At 33.9% G+C, this 18832-nt stretch overlaps 1 protein-coding gene across 2 annotated transcripts in view; it reads right to left on the bottom strand.

Annotated features, from left to right (window-relative positions):
• Positions 1–3132: 3132 nt before the first annotated feature.
• KIF18A (kinesin family member 18A) overlaps positions 3133–18832 on the bottom strand; it is a 76951-nt gene continuing 61251 nt past the window's right edge. For both annotated transcript variants that reach the window (XM_019456579.2, XM_019456580.2), the window contains 4 exons: positions 12674–13112; positions 11784–11891; positions 5995–6104; positions 3133–3799 (listed from right to left, as the gene is read on the bottom strand). In XM_019456579.2, the coding sequence (XP_019312124.1) occupies positions 3717–3799; positions 5995–6104; positions 11784–11891; positions 12674–13112 (740 nt within the window). In that variant the 3' untranslated portion in view covers positions 3133–3716. The remainder of the gene's footprint in view (positions 3800–5994; positions 6105–11783; positions 11892–12673; positions 13113–18832) is intronic.

Raw genomic sequence — 18832 nt, 5'->3', positions numbered from 1 at the left:
AGCTAATTTTAAAAAGTAGGAAATCATAACATAAACTTACTTTTTAAAAAATGTTACTCTACAAAAACGAATGAATGAAAAAGATTGGTGGATTTAGCACTAACATGTCAAAAGAGGTTATTTGAAACTAGTAAATCCCTACCATAAAACTCTGTTTTATAATCCTGTTAACTTTATAGAGATTTTTAATCTAAAACACTATTTTTTAAATATTTATTTTGAGAGACAGAGAGAGAGAGAGAGAGAGAGCACACATGCAAAAATGGGAGAGGCAGAGTCAGAGAGGGAGAGAGAATCCCAAACAGGCTATGCTGTCAGCACAGAGCCCTACGCAAGGCTTGATCTCACAAACCATGAGATCATAACCTAAGCTGAAATCAAGAGTTGGGTGTTTAATGGATTGAGCCACTTAGATGCCCCTAGAACATTATCGTTTAAAGTACATTCTTAGAGATATGACTAGGAGTGCTTTAATAAAAAGATACATTTTTATATTTAAATAAAAAAATGGCCATTTTTTTTTAGAGATTCATGAACAGTATATAAAGGTGAAATAAAATGTCTAGGGTGTGCAAAGCAAAAAAAAACACACAAAATCAAATGATAAAAGGGATACTACAGGCAAATGTGGAAAATTTTGATAAATGGATTCAGTGTTAGGATTATAAAAGGGTTCACTGCCTTATCCTCACTTAAACATTTTTTTTTTTTTTTTAACGTTTATTTATTTTTGAGACAGAGAGAGACAGAGCATGAACGGGGGAGGGGCAGAGAGAGAGGAAGACACAGAATCGGAAGCAGGCTCCAGGCTCTGAGCCATCAGCCCAGAGCCCGACACGGGGCTCGAACTCACGGACCGTGAGATCGTGACCTGAGCCGAAGTCGGACACTCAACCAACTGAGCCACCCAGGCACCCCCTCACTTAAACATTTTTAATAAGTTTGAGGTTTGAAAGGAATTTGAGAATTACTGGATTAAGTCAAATAAGATGCTGGATGGCAAGACTTCAGGGTTTACATTGTCAACGTGCATGATCAATGTCCCAAGAGACTCTGTTTCCCACTCTTCTTTTACACAACACTCTTCTCTTAGTAGAATATCCAAGGTGAGTCATGTGTGTGGACCATCCTTTGGACACTCATCTACAAATAATACTGAGTAATCCAACTTATTCTCAGAAACCATGTTCAGTGTTAGTCAAAAGAGACTGAGCATCATCGAGGTTCCTCTCTGATCTTTGATTTGTCACATATAAATTATTTGTTGTCAGTTGATACTAAGAGCAGTCTATTTGCGATAGCAGTACTTAAAAAATTCACACTTAAAAATTTGACATAGATGGCCATGCTGCTTTCAGATATGAATAAAAAAGCCAACTGCAAAACAATATACAGCATGATACAAGTTTTGTATAAAACCAAGCATACAGGTTTGGAAATGACCCGGTGGGGTACCTAAATTATTAGCAGTGGTTACAACTGGGATGATATTGGTAAGGGATGAGGAGGGAACACATTTTTACTGTCTATAGTTCATGTCAGTTTTTCAAACAAGATATTATTTTTTAATAAAAATAAATTTAGTTAAAATCTGTCTATAGTGTTAGAATAGTGGTTACCTTTATAGGAAGGTGGGATACAAGGGAGGCTTTTGGAGATATAATTTTCACTTCCTTGATCTAAGTACTGGTTACATGGATGTGTTCATTTTGTGAAAATTCACTGAGCTATATACTAATGATTAGTCTCCTTTTTACATGAATAAAGTTCATTTAAAAATTGTTTTCCAGGCACGCCTGGGTGGCTTAGTCAGTTGAGCACCTGACTCTTGATTTCAGCTCAGGTCATGATCCCAGGGTCGTGGGCTCAGAGCCCTGTGTTGGGCTCCATGCCGAGCGTGGACCCTGCTTAAGATTCTTTCTTTCTGCCCCTCCACTGCTCACTCTCGCTCTAAAATGATAATAAAAAAATTATTTCACAGTGACTTACTGAATAGCATTCTTGTTCTAGTTTAAATGCATGTAGTTTCTCTGTATTCATATAGTCAACAGCTTTCTTTCCTCACAATCATTATGATTTCTTCCCACTACTTTCTCCTTAACATGGTTGTATCGCAAATGCATTATTATTAATTTTTATAGAAGGCCAAACCTCTAGCTTATAAAAATGGCATATAAGAAAATCATTCACTCATACTCAGCCATACAAAAATGAGATCTTGTCATTTCAACATGGATGGACCTAGAGGGTATTGTGGTAAGTCACACAAAGAAACACGAATACCATATGATTTCGCTTATATGTGGAATCTAAAAAACAAAACAAACGAACAAACAAACAAAGCAGAAATAGACTCATAAATACAGAGAACAAACTAGTGGTTGCCAGAGTGGGGAGGAGTGGGAGATGGGGGAAAAAATAATCACTCACATCTTATGGTATGAGGTGGACCACGAGGTGTGGTCACTGAATCCTGCTAGCTATTCATCATTACCTAGTAAAAGGATGTGTTTTTTTTTTGAAACACATAATTTCCTAAGACAGATGGAAAGGAAAACAGGCGAAAGTGACTGGTAAATAGGCAACACAACTAAAGGCTTAATGTCAAAGGGACCTCAAAGAAATTGCATGGGTGGCTCTTGCTAGGACAGATCCTGTGTGCACATTTATAAACATGGAATTGCAGACCCAGAGTTGGGAGGAACCTGAAAGATTATTATTCCATCTCATACTCTCCCACCAGATTTTAAGTTGAAAAACATGACTAAATTAAAGGTCCTAAGATGTTTCAACTGGTTGTTAAGTGGTTGTTTGTTCTGGTGGAACAGTTCCCAGGCCACATAAAATTAAAAATGTGCTTGATCAAATATTTGTTGCACTCAGAAGATGAACAGGTCAAACACGGCAAGTGAACAATATGATTAATTGCAGCTCCATATATTTCCTATAGGAGAAGGAATGATTAAAAACATTGTCTCACTATCATTAAGGAATCTACGGATTATTTTCAGACTTGGTGCTACTGCCATATACCTTGATCTAAATTGAAATACAAATCTACAAAATTCACATGTTACACAAAATGATAGTTTAAAGTGTGTAAGGGGTGGTAATAAGACAGAAAAGCCAACATTGTAAAATCTACATCTTTAATATACCGAGTAGCAAGGAACAATATTAGTATTTTATTCATGAAGACTACTTAAATAATCTTTACAACAACTTTATGGGCACATATATGTACATTTGTACATCAAAGTATTTTTGGAAAGTAAAGTCACATGTGATTAAAATAATGTAAGACTAAACATATCCTGTGCCATAATTTTATCACTTCTAAATTCTCCTTATTTTAAAACAAACAGTAAGGATAACGTAACTCACTATTATTTTCTAAAATGTCCTAATCAACTTGTTGTAGCACAGTAACACTGATCTGCCACCATGCTGACTTAAGGATCTCAAAAGGTAACAAATATGTTAGTAACTTTATTAAACCATAACTTTTTCTGTTGAAATTTCATATTTGTTTAGAATACAAAAGAATAAAACAGAAAGAACTTCATCTTCTGCTTGTTAAAGTAATTAGGGTAAACTGAGCTTTATTTAAGATGGTCTTCTTTCAAAGGTTTTAAATAAGTTCCTGAAAGGGGACTGGCAACAAATCTTTTTAAAAGGAGACATGTCAATTTCGTTTTCCTTGATTTTGAAGTGACTTATCTTAGACTTCCTTTTGAAATACTTCTTCCAAATTTTCTAACCATGTTTGCCTTTACTTTATGGATGTTTCTTTTATAGTCTAGAAAGGAAAAAAAAAAGACATATAAATATGGTAAAAGTATCATTCAAAAATAATTTTCACTTTTCATTCAACGTATAAAAATTTGTTAAAAATTATAACCAAATAAGAAAAATTTATTTTTAAAATTCATAGTTGTTAACTAACATGATTTAAAACATGACATGAAAGAAACATTAACAACATTCATTTAAAAATAGGAAATCATTTCTCCATGTTGTCAACTGAGTTTGACAGGTATCAAGTAATATCACTGAATAAACCACTACATTTACTTTTGTTCTTTTTCAACTATTCTACAAGCATTGCTCTCTTTCTTTTTTGCATCATTTTTTCCCCTCATTCTTTGGGATTACTTCCCTAAGACTTTTAAACTTTCATATTTTTCCTATTTAAGAGTATAATTTGCATCTAGTACTTCCCTAAGTGCTAATCCTGATCCCATAGCCCTTATTCCTTTTCCTGCCACCTCTCAAATGTCCATTCCTCTGGTTCTTCATAAGCCTTCACCATGACTGCTCAACCAAGCCGTTAAAAACAGTGCCACTGACTTATTTACAGATCAGCCTAATCTATTATCCATTTTCCTGGTCACATTAGGTTTTAGTTTCAGGGGCACTTAGTCTCTTGACACTCTTATTTCTCAGTAAATAGCAGTTACCTTCTTTCCCACTGATGTTCCTTTGTTTTTTTTATTTGTACATTGTTAGTTGGAAAACTCAGATAAAAATATTCTAGGAAAGGCAGCTCTAGTTCTCTCTTACTTTTCTAGTAATTTCTCATGTGTATTTGGGCATTTTCACTTGGCTATCCTAATACACATAAACTATTACTGCCCCTTAAACCAATACTTCTTTCTAAGTACTCCATTATCCTTAATAACACATAATCTTTTAACTTAGCTTTAGCTCCTCTTTGCTCTGGCAAGCACTGCAGTTTAGTATCAACTCCTACATTCTTCTCTGTAGAATTTTTTAATTCATCTCTCTTTATACATGAGATATTTAATGCATTTTTATACCACTCTTAGGAAATAAGCACATTAGGAAAACCAAATCTCTATTTGAGAAATATCATAAATTATTTAGTTGTAAATTATGATTTCCTGGGGAAATTTTTCAGGAGACCAATGGGGCAATATATATCTATACCAACTGCACATACACATTTTTAAACATTATTAAGTTTGGCATGCTAACCAAATAATTGTAGTAAATTTTACATTTCAGGACTTTTTTGATTTTTAAAATTTTCATTAAAGACATTTCCACTGAACTTAAGGATGCCACTGGCTACCACAATAAGTAAGGATTTATCGATACAGTTCGGCAAAGCTATTGAGAGATTTTGTATTACTCTAATAAAGAGGATTGACAGGGAAAAAAAAAGTTTTCATGTTATTCTTAGAAACCCTCATTATCTCATGAAACCCCTTTAAATTCCAAGCACCATAATTACAAGTTACTTTAGGGAAGAAACCAAACTGGGTCTTAAAGATCTTGCTATCTGTCACAGAACCTAGCATATAGTCAGTGCATAGTAAAGAAATACTTCCTAAATGAAGTCTTATGAATTACAGTGTCAGAGAGACAAAGGTCTGGACACCAACGCCCAGATGCTGGTTTGTGCTACTACCTCTACTTTTACCAAAGATGTGGTTTTGTTACTACAGATTCATGTCACTGCCATATGCAATTGAGAAGATGTAGCGGTCTCCATCAGCATCTTTTGCAACTTGCTAATGTGGTTTACAATATGACTATAACTAGATACAGATTGAAGCCTGGCAATAATTACACTAATGATTCAGAGGCCAAGTTATTAAAAATAATAAGCTAATAAATTTCAAGTAAACTGTAAAATACAGTTAATCATTAACTTATTAAATAATACATTTAGCTAATTATTTCAATTATTACTTAAATTATTTATGAATTCTTCTGCAGTATGGGTGTAAAGAATACTGAGTTAGAAGTCTGGCTCCACCATGAAATATCTGTGTGATTTCAGGTAAGTGTTTTCTATTTTGTGTCTTAAATTTTCTTATCTGTAACATGGAAAGTCACACTTATCATGTAGTAAATGTAATGGGTAGATAAAAGGAGATTCTTATGAGAACACTGTAAAAAAAAAATGTACTATACATATGTTTGGCAATCATGTTATTAAATCTCAAATTAAGAGCTGAGACATACCTGCTGTTGGTCTGTTTTCTTGTAAGTGCTTATCACTTGCATTATCTTGTCGAACACGTTTGGCAAATCCAGAATTTACCTCCACAGTTAATGAAGTATTTGATGCAGAACTTGAGGGAAAAAAAAAATTATTTTAGTAAAGCATTTTTTATATTTAGAATTCTAATACATATTCTACATGCAAAAAAGATTAAAGAGAAAGTGAAATCATAAAACAGTTAGCTTGCAAAATTCCATAAAATTGGAGGTACTAAACACATTTTTGGCCCATAGGGAAATGTAGTGATTTTAATGATGTTTACTCAAGTTGGAGATTATGACTGTAGGTATATGTAAACAAGTCTGTAACAAAATATTTTCAGAGTGCCCTGCTAGTATATAAGCAAACTCTATTATTCCAAGTGTAGAGATAAAGAACACCCTGCAAGAGGTTAAAAACCAAGTTCATATTATACATTTGGAGCATGAACCTTAATCTGGAGAATATAAACAAGTGAGATTTTTGGAAACCTTGTTTTTATATCGAAGCATGGTAATAGACTGAGAATCTCTCTCTGATTACTACAATTATAGAAACTGAAATGAAAAGAATGGCCTATTTTCATTTGTTTTGTCTTAAAAAAATTTTAAAGGGTCAAATTTCTAACTCAATTTGAGGTGACATATTATGACTAAACACCTACTACTATGGCCTCATGTTACAGGATATACAAATAAGTTAGGCATTAATAACCTCTGTCCTGAAAACTTACATAATGAATTTATGGGGAGTGGGGGACAAATAAGACAAATACACAAAATAATACAAGGTAAAGCAAAAAACAGTGCTGTAGGTTTTTAAACTACAAGGAGCTGTAGGTTCCTGATTTTAAAAGTAGAAAAAACAAAACAACTGAAAGATTGTGGATAAGAGGAGTTTGATCTGGGTCCTGAAAAATAGCAATCCAATCCTTCTTAATCCAAAGAGGATCAAGTTTTAACAGGCAGGGTTGGGATCCAGTGAAGGATAAACATCCCCCCTTCATACTGATTCAAATAAGCTAATTTAGGGAGTTGCTGATTAAAAAAGATATCATATGCCATTTTACAAGTTGATACTAATTTGAATGTGGGTTGCATTAACACTTGGGGGCTTCCCTGTTATGGCAACAGCTTGCTCTAACCAAATAGTAAACTGATGTGGGTGTGTTTGTGGAATAGGGAGAAGATGGATCAGTTGTATGGTAACTGACAGTGGTCAGAAATGGCAACTTACCATGATAGGAAAGAAAAACAGGCATGAGCACACTGAGTGCTGGCAAAAATAAATCAACCTATGTACCTCAATTTTTCTAGAGCCTGTGAGAAAAGTAATTATGGTACTCCAAATGTAATTTTGCCTACTCTGTTCAAGAATATAAGTTATATCTACTCAGAATGCTAACAAAAAAGTACTAGTATTATGAAAGCAAACAAATTTGGTTGTAGAAATTCTCCATTTCTAAATGGTGCTAAATAAACTAAGTTACTATAATTCTGTTTGGGGTACTAACTGCCCTTTTTGGATAATATAAGTATCTGCTGTCTAAGGCAAAAATTCTTTTTTGGTCATTTGGTTATTTCAAGTATAGAGATGAATGTCATGGGTTACTTTTGATAAGAGTTAGTTTTCCTAACAATTTATCTTAAAATTACCTTTATTATTATGTGGTACGATTTTTCACTTTGGTTTTAGGACCTCTGTTTTTACTCATAAATTGTTTTTACTTGAAAATTAGGCTTTCGAATAAATCTATCTGAAAGAATCTTCATATTTCGAGGAATGAAATAAAAAATAAGTTATATATTTATATATAAGTAAAATACCTGCAAACAGTTTTTTAGGATTTAGATAAAACAGTCCACTAACGAAATGTTTAACATTCATGTTATAAATTTATTTTAGATTTACGTTGGATCACAAAATAAAAAGACTTAAAATTGGTATGAGTGAAAATTCAAATTATCTTAAAGACTATATTGAGAAGAAATTTAATAACTCTTCTGGTTATGTGTCAAATATACTGTTACAACTATTAATGAAAGTAAAGATTTAACCCCTGTCCCTTATAAAAGTAGTATGTTTCTGCATTATGTTAACATAATGCATTTCATATTCTTTCAGTTGAGATAGTTTCTAGTTGGACTCATTAGATGCCTTTCAGAATTTTATTATGGTTTATTTTTTTTTTTTTTGAGAAACAGAGGGCAGGGGAGGGAAAGAGAGAGAGAGCGAGAGAGGATTCCAAGTAGGCTTTGTGCTGTCCGCGCAGAGTACGACGCAGGCTCGAGCCCACAAACTGTGAGATCATGACCTGAGCCAAGATCTAGAGTTGGACGCTTAACCAACTGGGCCACCCAGGCACCCCTAGATGTCTTTCAAAACAAACCAAAAATGTATTATGAATGTGAGACTCATTTCTGGGTGCTAAGCTAGATTGTGAAACAAAGAAAAAAACCAACTAACCAAATAAAGACAAAGCAAACAAACCTCCAAAACTCTGATTAGTGTAATTTATAAGTACAATTTTACATATGTATATATTACATTTGATAGATTGATTTATAGTTAAATCAGTGTGCTATAGTGGTATTAAATAATCTGAAATGATTAAAAATTTCATATTCTCAATTTAAGCAGTAACTAAGAAGTTGAGTTTCATAAGTTTTTAGAATATCCAGTGCTTTTTGGACTGTAATTTTTTTTTTTCAGAGAGAAAAACTGGTACAAAATAATTAAAATAACTATACATATGGAGCCTTCCCTTCTTCATTTTTAGAAACCACATTAGAATACACATACACACCTAAATATGTACATAAAATGGAAAATATGCTAAGTGGAAAATACCAGAGTTTATTACTCTCAAACTCATGTAGGCTTAATTGGGGAAAAGGAAGATTAAAAAAAAAAAAAGTAATTATGTACATTTCTAGCATTAATCTCTTTTAACCTTAGTTAATGGCAGGATCTAATTATTGGTACCAGAGGGAATGTAATAGAGCAATTAATAGGCTATGAGAAATCTTACTTTCTTCATATGTCCTTTAATATTATTTCGCAATATTAGCTGCTCATGTGGAAGCTCTTTAATTCATCTAAAACCACTCTAAATATAATTTTCATACCTGGACATTTCTTGAAAACTCATTTGATTTTGATAATGATGCAAACATTTTGAAATGATAATTAGCTATAAACTTTTGCTACATCTTAGTTAACACAAAAGAGCATGCTATCAGTGAAGAACCACAAGAACCAAAAATTCCAACACTAATTAGCAGAAAGAATAACACAATTGACGCAATGAAAATTAGTGATAAGATGGATGAAACGTGATGGTTAGCTAGGCTCACTCATTAAATGATTGATACTCATACAGGAGCCAGACAAACTGCATCATTCAAATTTGTGCCACAGCAAAATACAGAAATTTAAACGTTATGGATAAAGACATTCTAGAAAAATCAATCCATGAATCTTAAATCTATGTTCCAAGGTTCTGCTATACTTTGGAAGGGAAAAGGACAGATCTTAAATATGCTAATGAGGTAATACTCTATGTGGCACAAACAGACTATTTGTAAATTTGTTTACACTAGCCCAGATGATAAGAGGTTCATGGTGGAAAACAGTAAACTTAAAAAGAGTTATCCTATCTTAGGATCTTATACTCTTCCTCATAATCACATGTCAAAGAAAAAGAGATAAAGCAATTCAGTCATTTTATAATATAACCATTTACTACAATCTTGTCATTGCATTCAGTGTCGTGAGATATAAAGACTACAAAATGGACTTTGTGTCCTATAATTCAGTATATTTAAGATTTTTTCCTTGTCTTTGATTTTTAGTTGTTTTATTGCTATGTAACTAGGTATGTTTCTTGTAGTATTAATGCTGTTTGTGGTTTGCAGTGCTTCTTGAATCTGTGATTAGTTATCTTTTGTCAGTTTGGGAGAATTATTAGCCAGTATCTCCTCAAACACTGTTTTCCCCATTCTTTTTCTCATTTCTTTCTGGGACTCAAAATACACACATGTTAGATCTAATTGTGTCCCATATGTCTTTTTCACTCTGTTCCATATTTTCTATCTTATCCTTTTGCACATTGGTTTAGATAGTTTTCTGTCAATCTGTCTTCCAGTTCACTAAACTCTCTTCTGCTGTGTCTAATCTATTAAAAAATTTTTTTTTATTACTTATTTATTCTTAAATTCAGATTTTCATTTTTCAGTTCTAGAATATTCATTTGATTCATTTTAATACAATATAGTTCTTTCGGAAATTGTCACTGTTTTGTTGAACTTAATCACAGTTAAATTTTTAAAGTCTCTACCTGATAATTTTAATATCTGTATCACTTATGGATCTTCAGTTTTCAGTAATTTGGTCCTGTCTCCTGGCATACTTGGTGATTTTTGCTTAAGTGCTAAACATGTAAAACAAACAAACCAAAAACCTGTATATGCTCTAGGTATACTTCTCCAGAAATTAATTTCTTCTGGCAAGCAGGCAGGACAGAGTTAGATCACTCTGATCCAAAAAGAGACTGAGTTGTTGTAAGGTCTGTTTCAGGCTTTCAAGAACTGGTCTATCTCCAGTTTGCCCTACTCCTACAGCACAGGCCTTCAAGAGTCTCAAATAAAATCCTGAAGGTTTAACAGCACCTTTTCTTCTTGATGGATCCCAGTACAGTTTTTGTGTCCCAGCCGCATGAGAATGTCAAAACTCTACTTAATACTTCTGCTTCTTTCGGCTTTATTTCTTGGCCTCTTATGCCACAGAATTCAGAACTTGGCAAACATCTTGAGGGCAAAAGCTACATACAGAACTATTTTATTTCCTTAGCTCAGTGAGACTGCTGGTAGCTGGAGTCTTCCATTTTGTGCTTGGCCTCTACACTTGATGCTTGGCAAATGCTAAATGGAAAAAAGAGGCAGAGAAGGTTTGACTCTCTATAGCTTGTCTTCCTTTCCTCTGCATCTTAAACCTTCAAGTCTTGGCTACGTTGGTTGTTCTCCAGTGCCTTTAAAGCAGCCGTTGGTTGTATTTTATCAGCTTTTATAACTTGTTGATGGGTGGGCTCGGTCTGATATAAGCTACATTGTCATAGCCAGAAATAGAAGTCTCTTTGCTCATTACATTTTAGTCATATATCAAAATACATTTAGTCATATATCAAAATACATATTTTAGGACTGAAGCAATTAATTAATGTATAAAAAGAAAAATACCAAATGAGTACAAGTTGTCACCAGAAGAAAAGTTAAAATTAAATGACATTTTTGAAGGCCAGAAGACTTTTCAACTTATTTTTAATTATCTGAGATATAGAATACTTTATGTAAATAGCAAGTGAAATACTTGGGATTTATCAAGATCTGCTTTTGATAATATAAATCCAGTGCTGCATTCAGAGCAATTAATTATATATACGTTTAAATATGAATTCACAGGGGGCGTTTGGGTGGCTCAGTTGGTTGAGCATCCAACTTTGGCTCAGGTTGGTCATGATCTCATGATTTGTGAGTTCAAGTCCCTCATATCAACTTTGTGTGGAAAATGTGGAGCCTGCTTCAGATTCTGTCTCCCTCTCTCTCTCTGCCCCTCCCCTGCTCACATACATTCTCTTTCTCCAAAGTAAAGAAACATTAAATAAATATGTAATAATTCACAGTTTAATCACATGAAATAAAAAGCAACTATAGGAAACAAAGTATAAAGATGATCTTATGTAAATACTGAGTCAGTTTATGTTTAATTGTACCTTGTTAACTTCCGTTTCCTTTTGGCAGCCGCAGTCATTGCCATGTAGGATGGTACTATGCTTGGTATAGGCAGAGAATGTTTAGTTGAAAATGAAGAAGAGGCAAGCCTGCATATTAAATAAAAAATAAAATGAGTACTTTTGATTTGTACTATGGAGAAAAATGAACATACACTTTCATAATTAGAATATTATTTTGTATGCATATACAAAGAAAAATATTTTTGTAGACTATAAAGCCTCTCTTGCTTGCCCTAGGGTTTTCTTCTTTTTTATCTCATAGAAAGAGTTGCTCTCAAGAGATTTCTGCATCCCAACAGCATAGAAAGGTGAAGGTATCATTCTTCCCATATTTGGATTACTTGTGATTAAACAGATGAAGTGTACAGGACATGAACTGAGAAGAAGTGAGAAGGCTGTTTGCTTGGATGACATGTAGTCAGCCATACCTTAGATATATGATGATTCAGGGTAAGCTGAGGTTCACCGAACGTGAATAAAAAATGTGAGATTTTCTTTAGTGAACATATTAATAAATAAAAGTAAACACAGTAATCCTCTGATGATGGCTTGTATCATCTAACTTTGGAGTAGGTAGGACAAACTAAATATACCTTAAGGTTTCTTCTAGTCTACTGAGGGTCAATCAACTAAGATATCAAATTAAAGACTTTAAAATATTGTGTTAGTGGATTAATATTTATAAAAACAAGATTTAATGAAGGTAAAACACTGACTTTTGTAATCAAGATAGCATACTTGACTCATGAAATAGACCTTAAATATAACTAAAGAAGAAAAAAAAGCTACGGTTTAAAGACTATGTAAACAAAACAAAATGAAATAAAAACACAAACAAAAGAAGAACTGGTAAATACTCTTTTTTGTACCTTTGTAAAATGTTATTGTTTGATAGTGATTCTTGTTCAGGTAATTTACTCTTTAAGCTCCTGGTGTCTTCACATATAGTAAATGTAGAGTCCAAATCTTCCTGTCCATATTCTTTCTTCCTGCTGAGAGGAATACCTGCTTCACATAACATTTTCAGAGAATTATCACTGTTTACATTTGAGCTGATGGTCTGAAAACTTGTAGAATGTGATGATGGTTGTAGTAAGGTCACTATAGATGAATTTTGAGTTTTTCTACAGTCTTCTGGTGTATACACAATAGGTTGAAGTTCTTTGCTGAGAGAATCATTGAGCTGCAAACTTTCAGACAGTGTAGACTTTTGGGGATGTTTTGTGTTCAAGGGAGAAGGCATTAATTTTCTTCGGGTTCTTTTTTGTGGAAGGATTTTAAACAGATTAGATTCACTTGAAGATGTACCTATTCAATAGAATTAAAAAGAAGCTCAATAATGTCACCTAAATAGTTTTCCAATAACCATATCAGTTAAACAACAACATCACCACCAATAATAAAGTACATTTTCTGCCAATTGATTAAAATTTAAAAGAAAGTTGGAAAGAAAAAACATAGTTTATTGCTAATAACTTTAAATAATGTTAATGAACTCATTATAAAGAGATTCTGGAACAGAAAATAAATAATAAATGGCTAATACCAACCCTAATTCTTAGAGATAGCAGAATTTAGATTTTATGTTTGATTTATGTTTAAGATAACAAAAAAGTACTCAATAATCGTACACACAGAGATTAATAACTTAATAACTTAGAGATTATAAAATATCACCAGTTATTTTTTAATTGGGTGGCAGTCTAGTCTAAATTAACAAGAATGGCAATAACCGATAAAATCCCAAGTGAATGAAAGAATTAAATCTGTTACTATCTCAGATATGATGGTTAATAAAGCGTTCTGATCATTTGTTTCCTATACCATACATAATTCATCAGTTTTTGAAAATTAGATTAGTGCCTTAAGATAAATGAACATAATTTGAAGAGGTCAGAATACTCTTACATGGCCCTTCCTTATCACTCTGTACAAGTAAGTCTCCTAAATGTCAAGAGGTCGTCAAGTTTAATGAACTTTTCTTAGCTCTATCCTACAACTTCTGTAGCTTTTCAAAATGATTTCCCTCTCCAACATCTATTACCTTCTTTTTCCTTCATCCAGTAAACATATATATTTCCCTAAAGATCTGTACTTGACCTCTAGTCTTATTCTACACTCTTGTAATTATCCTCTCGCCACTACTTTCTCAGTCACCTGGGTCCCAAATAACTAACTCTTACTGTTTCCTTGCATTTTCGAACCTCCACCAATCCTTTCTCTCTTACACTTAAACTTGAAACATAATGTTGATGTCATTCTTCTGACTAAAGGCTTTTAGTGATCTTTAAACAGAAACATGATATCCAGAGATTATTAGTAAGGAAATTCCTGTTTCTTGTTCCAAAATTAAGAGACAAATTGTTTTGTTTGAACTTAAGTTTGAATTCCCACAATCTAGACAGGCTTAATATTTACCTCTCAAATACCTTTTTAAAATATATACAATAACGAATTGATTGAATACATAACAATACACTTCATCAGCTCCAATGTGCTAATCTTGTCTTTCTTAATTAACTTTCCGCTGCTTTGCCAGTTTCATTCACGGTGAACTTCAGGTGCCTGACATGAAGCAACTTTGCTGGAGGTGTATTGTCAGGAAACTACAATGTGTATTTCTGCCCATGTTTTCAAATCGTGCAGTAAGATTCCCAACTAATGCTATATTTGCTTTATGATATAATACTAACTTAAATAACACTGAAAGCTGCATAAGTGTTACATATTTCAATAAAGCAATTCAAGCTTTCAACCCAGTTAGAAAATACACTTATAATAATCACTTATAATAATCAGTACATGCATTATTCTTACTATGTTAGTTGACAATAGGCTCTGCTATGGCGAGGTTGACAATTACCCTCTAGGAAAGACAATTTAAAAACAGGAAGAAAAATATGATCCCTGTTCTACTAAGGAATTTTACTTTTCTGAGAACTAGATAAATGAGATCCAGATCTTAAAATAATTTTCCACTCCCTTTAACATGACATTTGTCAAATTTTCCATTACCAGATATTTTTATACTAATGCTGCAGTGTAAAGACAGTTACTTTTCTCCACTGTGCTGCTACCACCAATTTGGTGGCTATTAATAGCTGGAAGATTAACTTCTTTTCCCATGAGAGGCAGCAGGGGTATATAGAGGATAGAAAACTATATCAAGGATAGAGAGCTGAATTGGGAGTCAGGAGACTTGGATTCTATTTCTGGCTTCAGCAACAACTCACTGAGTGACCTTGGGCAACTCACTTAAGCAGTGTGGGCATTAATACCCCCTAAAAAAGGCTGGTGGTGGGGGGGGGAATACTACCTTCATGTACAGGGAGTTTTCTAGGATTAGGTAAGATCTATAAAATATTTAAGGTTCAAAGAAAGGCTCTAGAAATGTAAATATGATCCAACTGTTAGCACTACTACTTTTACAGAGAAAGTTATAATTTACTTTCCATTAATACCTTATACACAGTTATCACAAAAAGAACACATTTCAAACAATGTCTCATTTTTAGTTTATCAGATAACCAGTTTACCAAAGCTGATAGTAAACTGTAATATAAACCCAAAGTGTTGGTAAAGCATACACAACTAAGTGTTCTTTAAAAATGCAGGCTTCATAACAATATTGTAAAACTTAAAACACAATGGAACATGAAATCTCAAGAGATAAGGATTATCCAGAGTCACTATTTTTCTTGTACATAGTATCTAGAAAGGGATAATCTCTGGAGTGGCACTGGGCAAATTCCCATGATGGTGGACCACTTTTACCCTACTGCTTGTAAAGAACATGAAAACAGGGGTCTTCCATAAGACACTGAAGAAATATCCACCTGTTCTCTGGGATAATTTAAACATACAGCCAACATCAAATTTTGATATCATCAGACTAACAGTTTGTCAGTGAAATCAACAGCAATGTCATTATGACACATCTTTAGCCATAATTCTGCTCTCTTGGAAAGAAAGATATGGTAACTTCAAGGAGAAACATGGAGATGTGGTAGTTAATGTAGATTCACATACCATGGTTTTCCTGTGCCTGGAAGAAGAGATGCTACAAACCTACAGCATACATGCAAAACACAAATCTAGAGGGTTCTTTTATATTTATCCTTTCAATTATTAAATACATACAATAATAAAAAGGGAGCAGAAAATAGATGGTCATTTCAGGACTACTTAGGCTGACTAGTTGCTCAGAAAGGCACAGGAGATAACCAGACTAAAAACAAGATTTAGAGGCTTACATAGAAATTCAACAGTCAATCTACTGTTACTTGATAAAGAGTTTATGTCTCCATTTAATCCATGAAAACTAAAAGAACACAGTAAACTGACATTTGACTTTGAATATGATTTCCATAATATATAAATACAATTATATGATAAACAATTATTCTCCTTTAGGCGATAAAGTGAAGTATATTAAGTGGGCGTGGCAAACTGGAGACTTGTTAGGTTAGGGACACTGTACATTTTAATAGGCTTTAAGAACCATTGGGTATGCTAGGTCTATGTCTATAAAAGAGATTTGCTGTACTTTTCCATTAGAGGATGTACAGTAACTTTCCAGAAGACAAGGCTTGGGGCAGTTGTAGTTTCCCCTGATTCAGACTGGGAAAATACTATCTAACAAGATTCTGTAATTCTTGGGCCTACAGAGTGGAAATGATAAAGAAGGAACCTGGAGGCAGATTATAATTCCTTTAAAAAAAGCTTCATAAAATGAGAAAAGGAATCATGCAGTTACAGACTTGCAGAACAAGGGACTCTAACAGATGATAATAGTCAATAAAATACCTCAGGAACATGGTGTCACACAGGAGAAGATAGCAAATTAAAAATGCATTGTTATAGGCTCTTAAAAAGTGGGATAAAAATGATTGGTAGCCCCTTGGAAGGACAGCATGTCTTCTCTCCTGGGCATTTCCATCCCGCAAACCAACTGGCATCATCATATATTTAAGTATAGGAGGGAGTAGGTAGCAATGTATCTTACGGTCTAGAAATAGCAGTTTTGGGACTCTAGCTCTTCAACACATTGTAAGTATACTGCATTTCTACTGCTCTGAAACAATTATGATCCATGGGATATAAATGAATATGTTGAAATTCATTTCCAGATAATAACAGTAACCATGTCAAGACACCTAAAAGAAGTCACTACTATTATTTCCAATCTAGTATCAATGTTTATTTTAATTACAAAAGAAAAAAAAAAGTTTTCGTCAGCTATGGTACAAGAGAAATAACTAAGAGGACTGTATCCGCATAAAGAGAAGTCACTGTTTGTTCATCCACCCAGTATTAAGCACCCACCATGTTCCAGACCTTTTTTAGGTTTTGAGAATCTAGCAGTAAACAAGACATTTAATAACTTACATTTCTGGGGAGAGAGGGAAGAAAAGTAAATTATCTTAATTAAGATAATCATGACAAATTCATTTAAATTCAATAAAACATAGAAATGTAATAGAGAGCGATGGGAGATAGGAAGGGTGTTAATTAGATGGCCAGGGAAGGTGATTCTAAAGATGGGAGATGGGATGCGACGTGAACGGCTGGGAAGGAGTCAGCCCTACGAAGATATGGGAAAGAAGCAGAGGAAATAGCAAGTGCAAAGACCCGATGGCAACAATAAATTTGTTGAGCTCAAGGAAAAGAAAGAAGACTAATGTGATTGAAGTGTAGTGAGTCAGAGGGAAAACAGAAATAAGAAGAGGCCAGAGAGTTCAAAAGGGGCCAGCCAACGTTAGGGCTTATGAATGAGATAAAATGAGATATTCTAAGTGCAAAGGGCTATCTGTGGAGGATTATTTTAAACATGGATATGAGGTGATATGATTTATGTTTTAAAAAAAGATTGCCTTGTTTAATGTGTAGATAACAATATGAATGGGTGAGAGAGGAAACAGAGAAATCAGTAACATAGCTATTGCTACAGCTCAGGCAAAAAATGAGAGCCTGGACTAGACTGGTAGCAGTATGATGGATGTGGGAAGGGTGTTGTAATCAAATGACCAGATTAAAATTATACAAAGTAAATTCAGAACATTTTCAATGGCATACATACATGTGACTAGCTGCCCAATAATCAGGACCAAAGATAAGGACTTCACACAAAGGAGCAGTATTTCATATAATTTAATCAACAAAATTGACAACTTTCAGTGAAACCATGAGCCATTTCTATGTGAGCAATTACAGAAAAGTTCAAAAGGTCCTAAATGTCATTCCTTCAAATTTGGCATCCTCATTGTTACTGACAGCTTCTTCCCCCCACTCCCACTTATCACATTTGAGGTCCTGTCCTCTACTGAGGAACTCTGATTCAAGTAAATGCAGGTGTCTGGGAATCTGCTTCCTTCCCTGTCTAGTTTGGATGCTCATGGACCTGAGGCAGCAGATACTTTTTGGGGTTTGAGGATATAGCTTCTTATTCAGAGATGATGGCTGTTATTGTCATGCTTGGGTAAGGAAAAGGAAAGAACAGGAGAGAGGAGAGAGGTTCAGTAGGAAATGGTTCTAGAAAAGGGTGGCAGAAAGACAATTACTGAAAATGGACTTTGGCTCCTAGGAATTTATACAAAGGGAGGGAAAGATTTAAGTGAACAGAATGATACAGAAAAAGTATCCTTTTTTAGGTCAGGCACTCTACTTTCTCTGCAAATTCATCTCTAGACACCCTCTAACAATTGAAACAGATTTATCTTCAGTTCTAGGCATAGACCTACTATGATTTCAGATACAAGGACTGACTGCTCCACCCCCAATACCTTGTTGATTGATTGCTGCATTCAATTCCTTAAAAAGGAGCCACTGAATTTTAATGCGTATTTAGTGAAGCTTCAAAATGCAAATGTGGTCCCATAATGAATGCATTTTGATCAAATAATATATGATATACATGGTATCAGAACCTTTTCTTTTTGATAGGGAGGGAAGACAGAAAGGCATCAAATACTTGGAAGAATTTCTCGCTGGAAGAACCAGAACTTGGTTGGCTTCACCTTGTACGTGTT

Source organism: Panthera pardus, unplaced genomic scaffold, assembly GCF_024362965.1.
Source record: "Panthera pardus isolate Hobbes unplaced genomic scaffold, ASM2436296v1 HiC_scaffold_12, whole genome shotgun sequence".
Classification (NCBI taxonomy): Eukaryota; Metazoa; Chordata; class Mammalia; order Carnivora; family Felidae; genus Panthera; species Panthera pardus.
The sequence above is the reverse complement of the archived record's forward strand: the minus strand, read 5'-3'. Positions and strand labels throughout refer to the sequence as shown.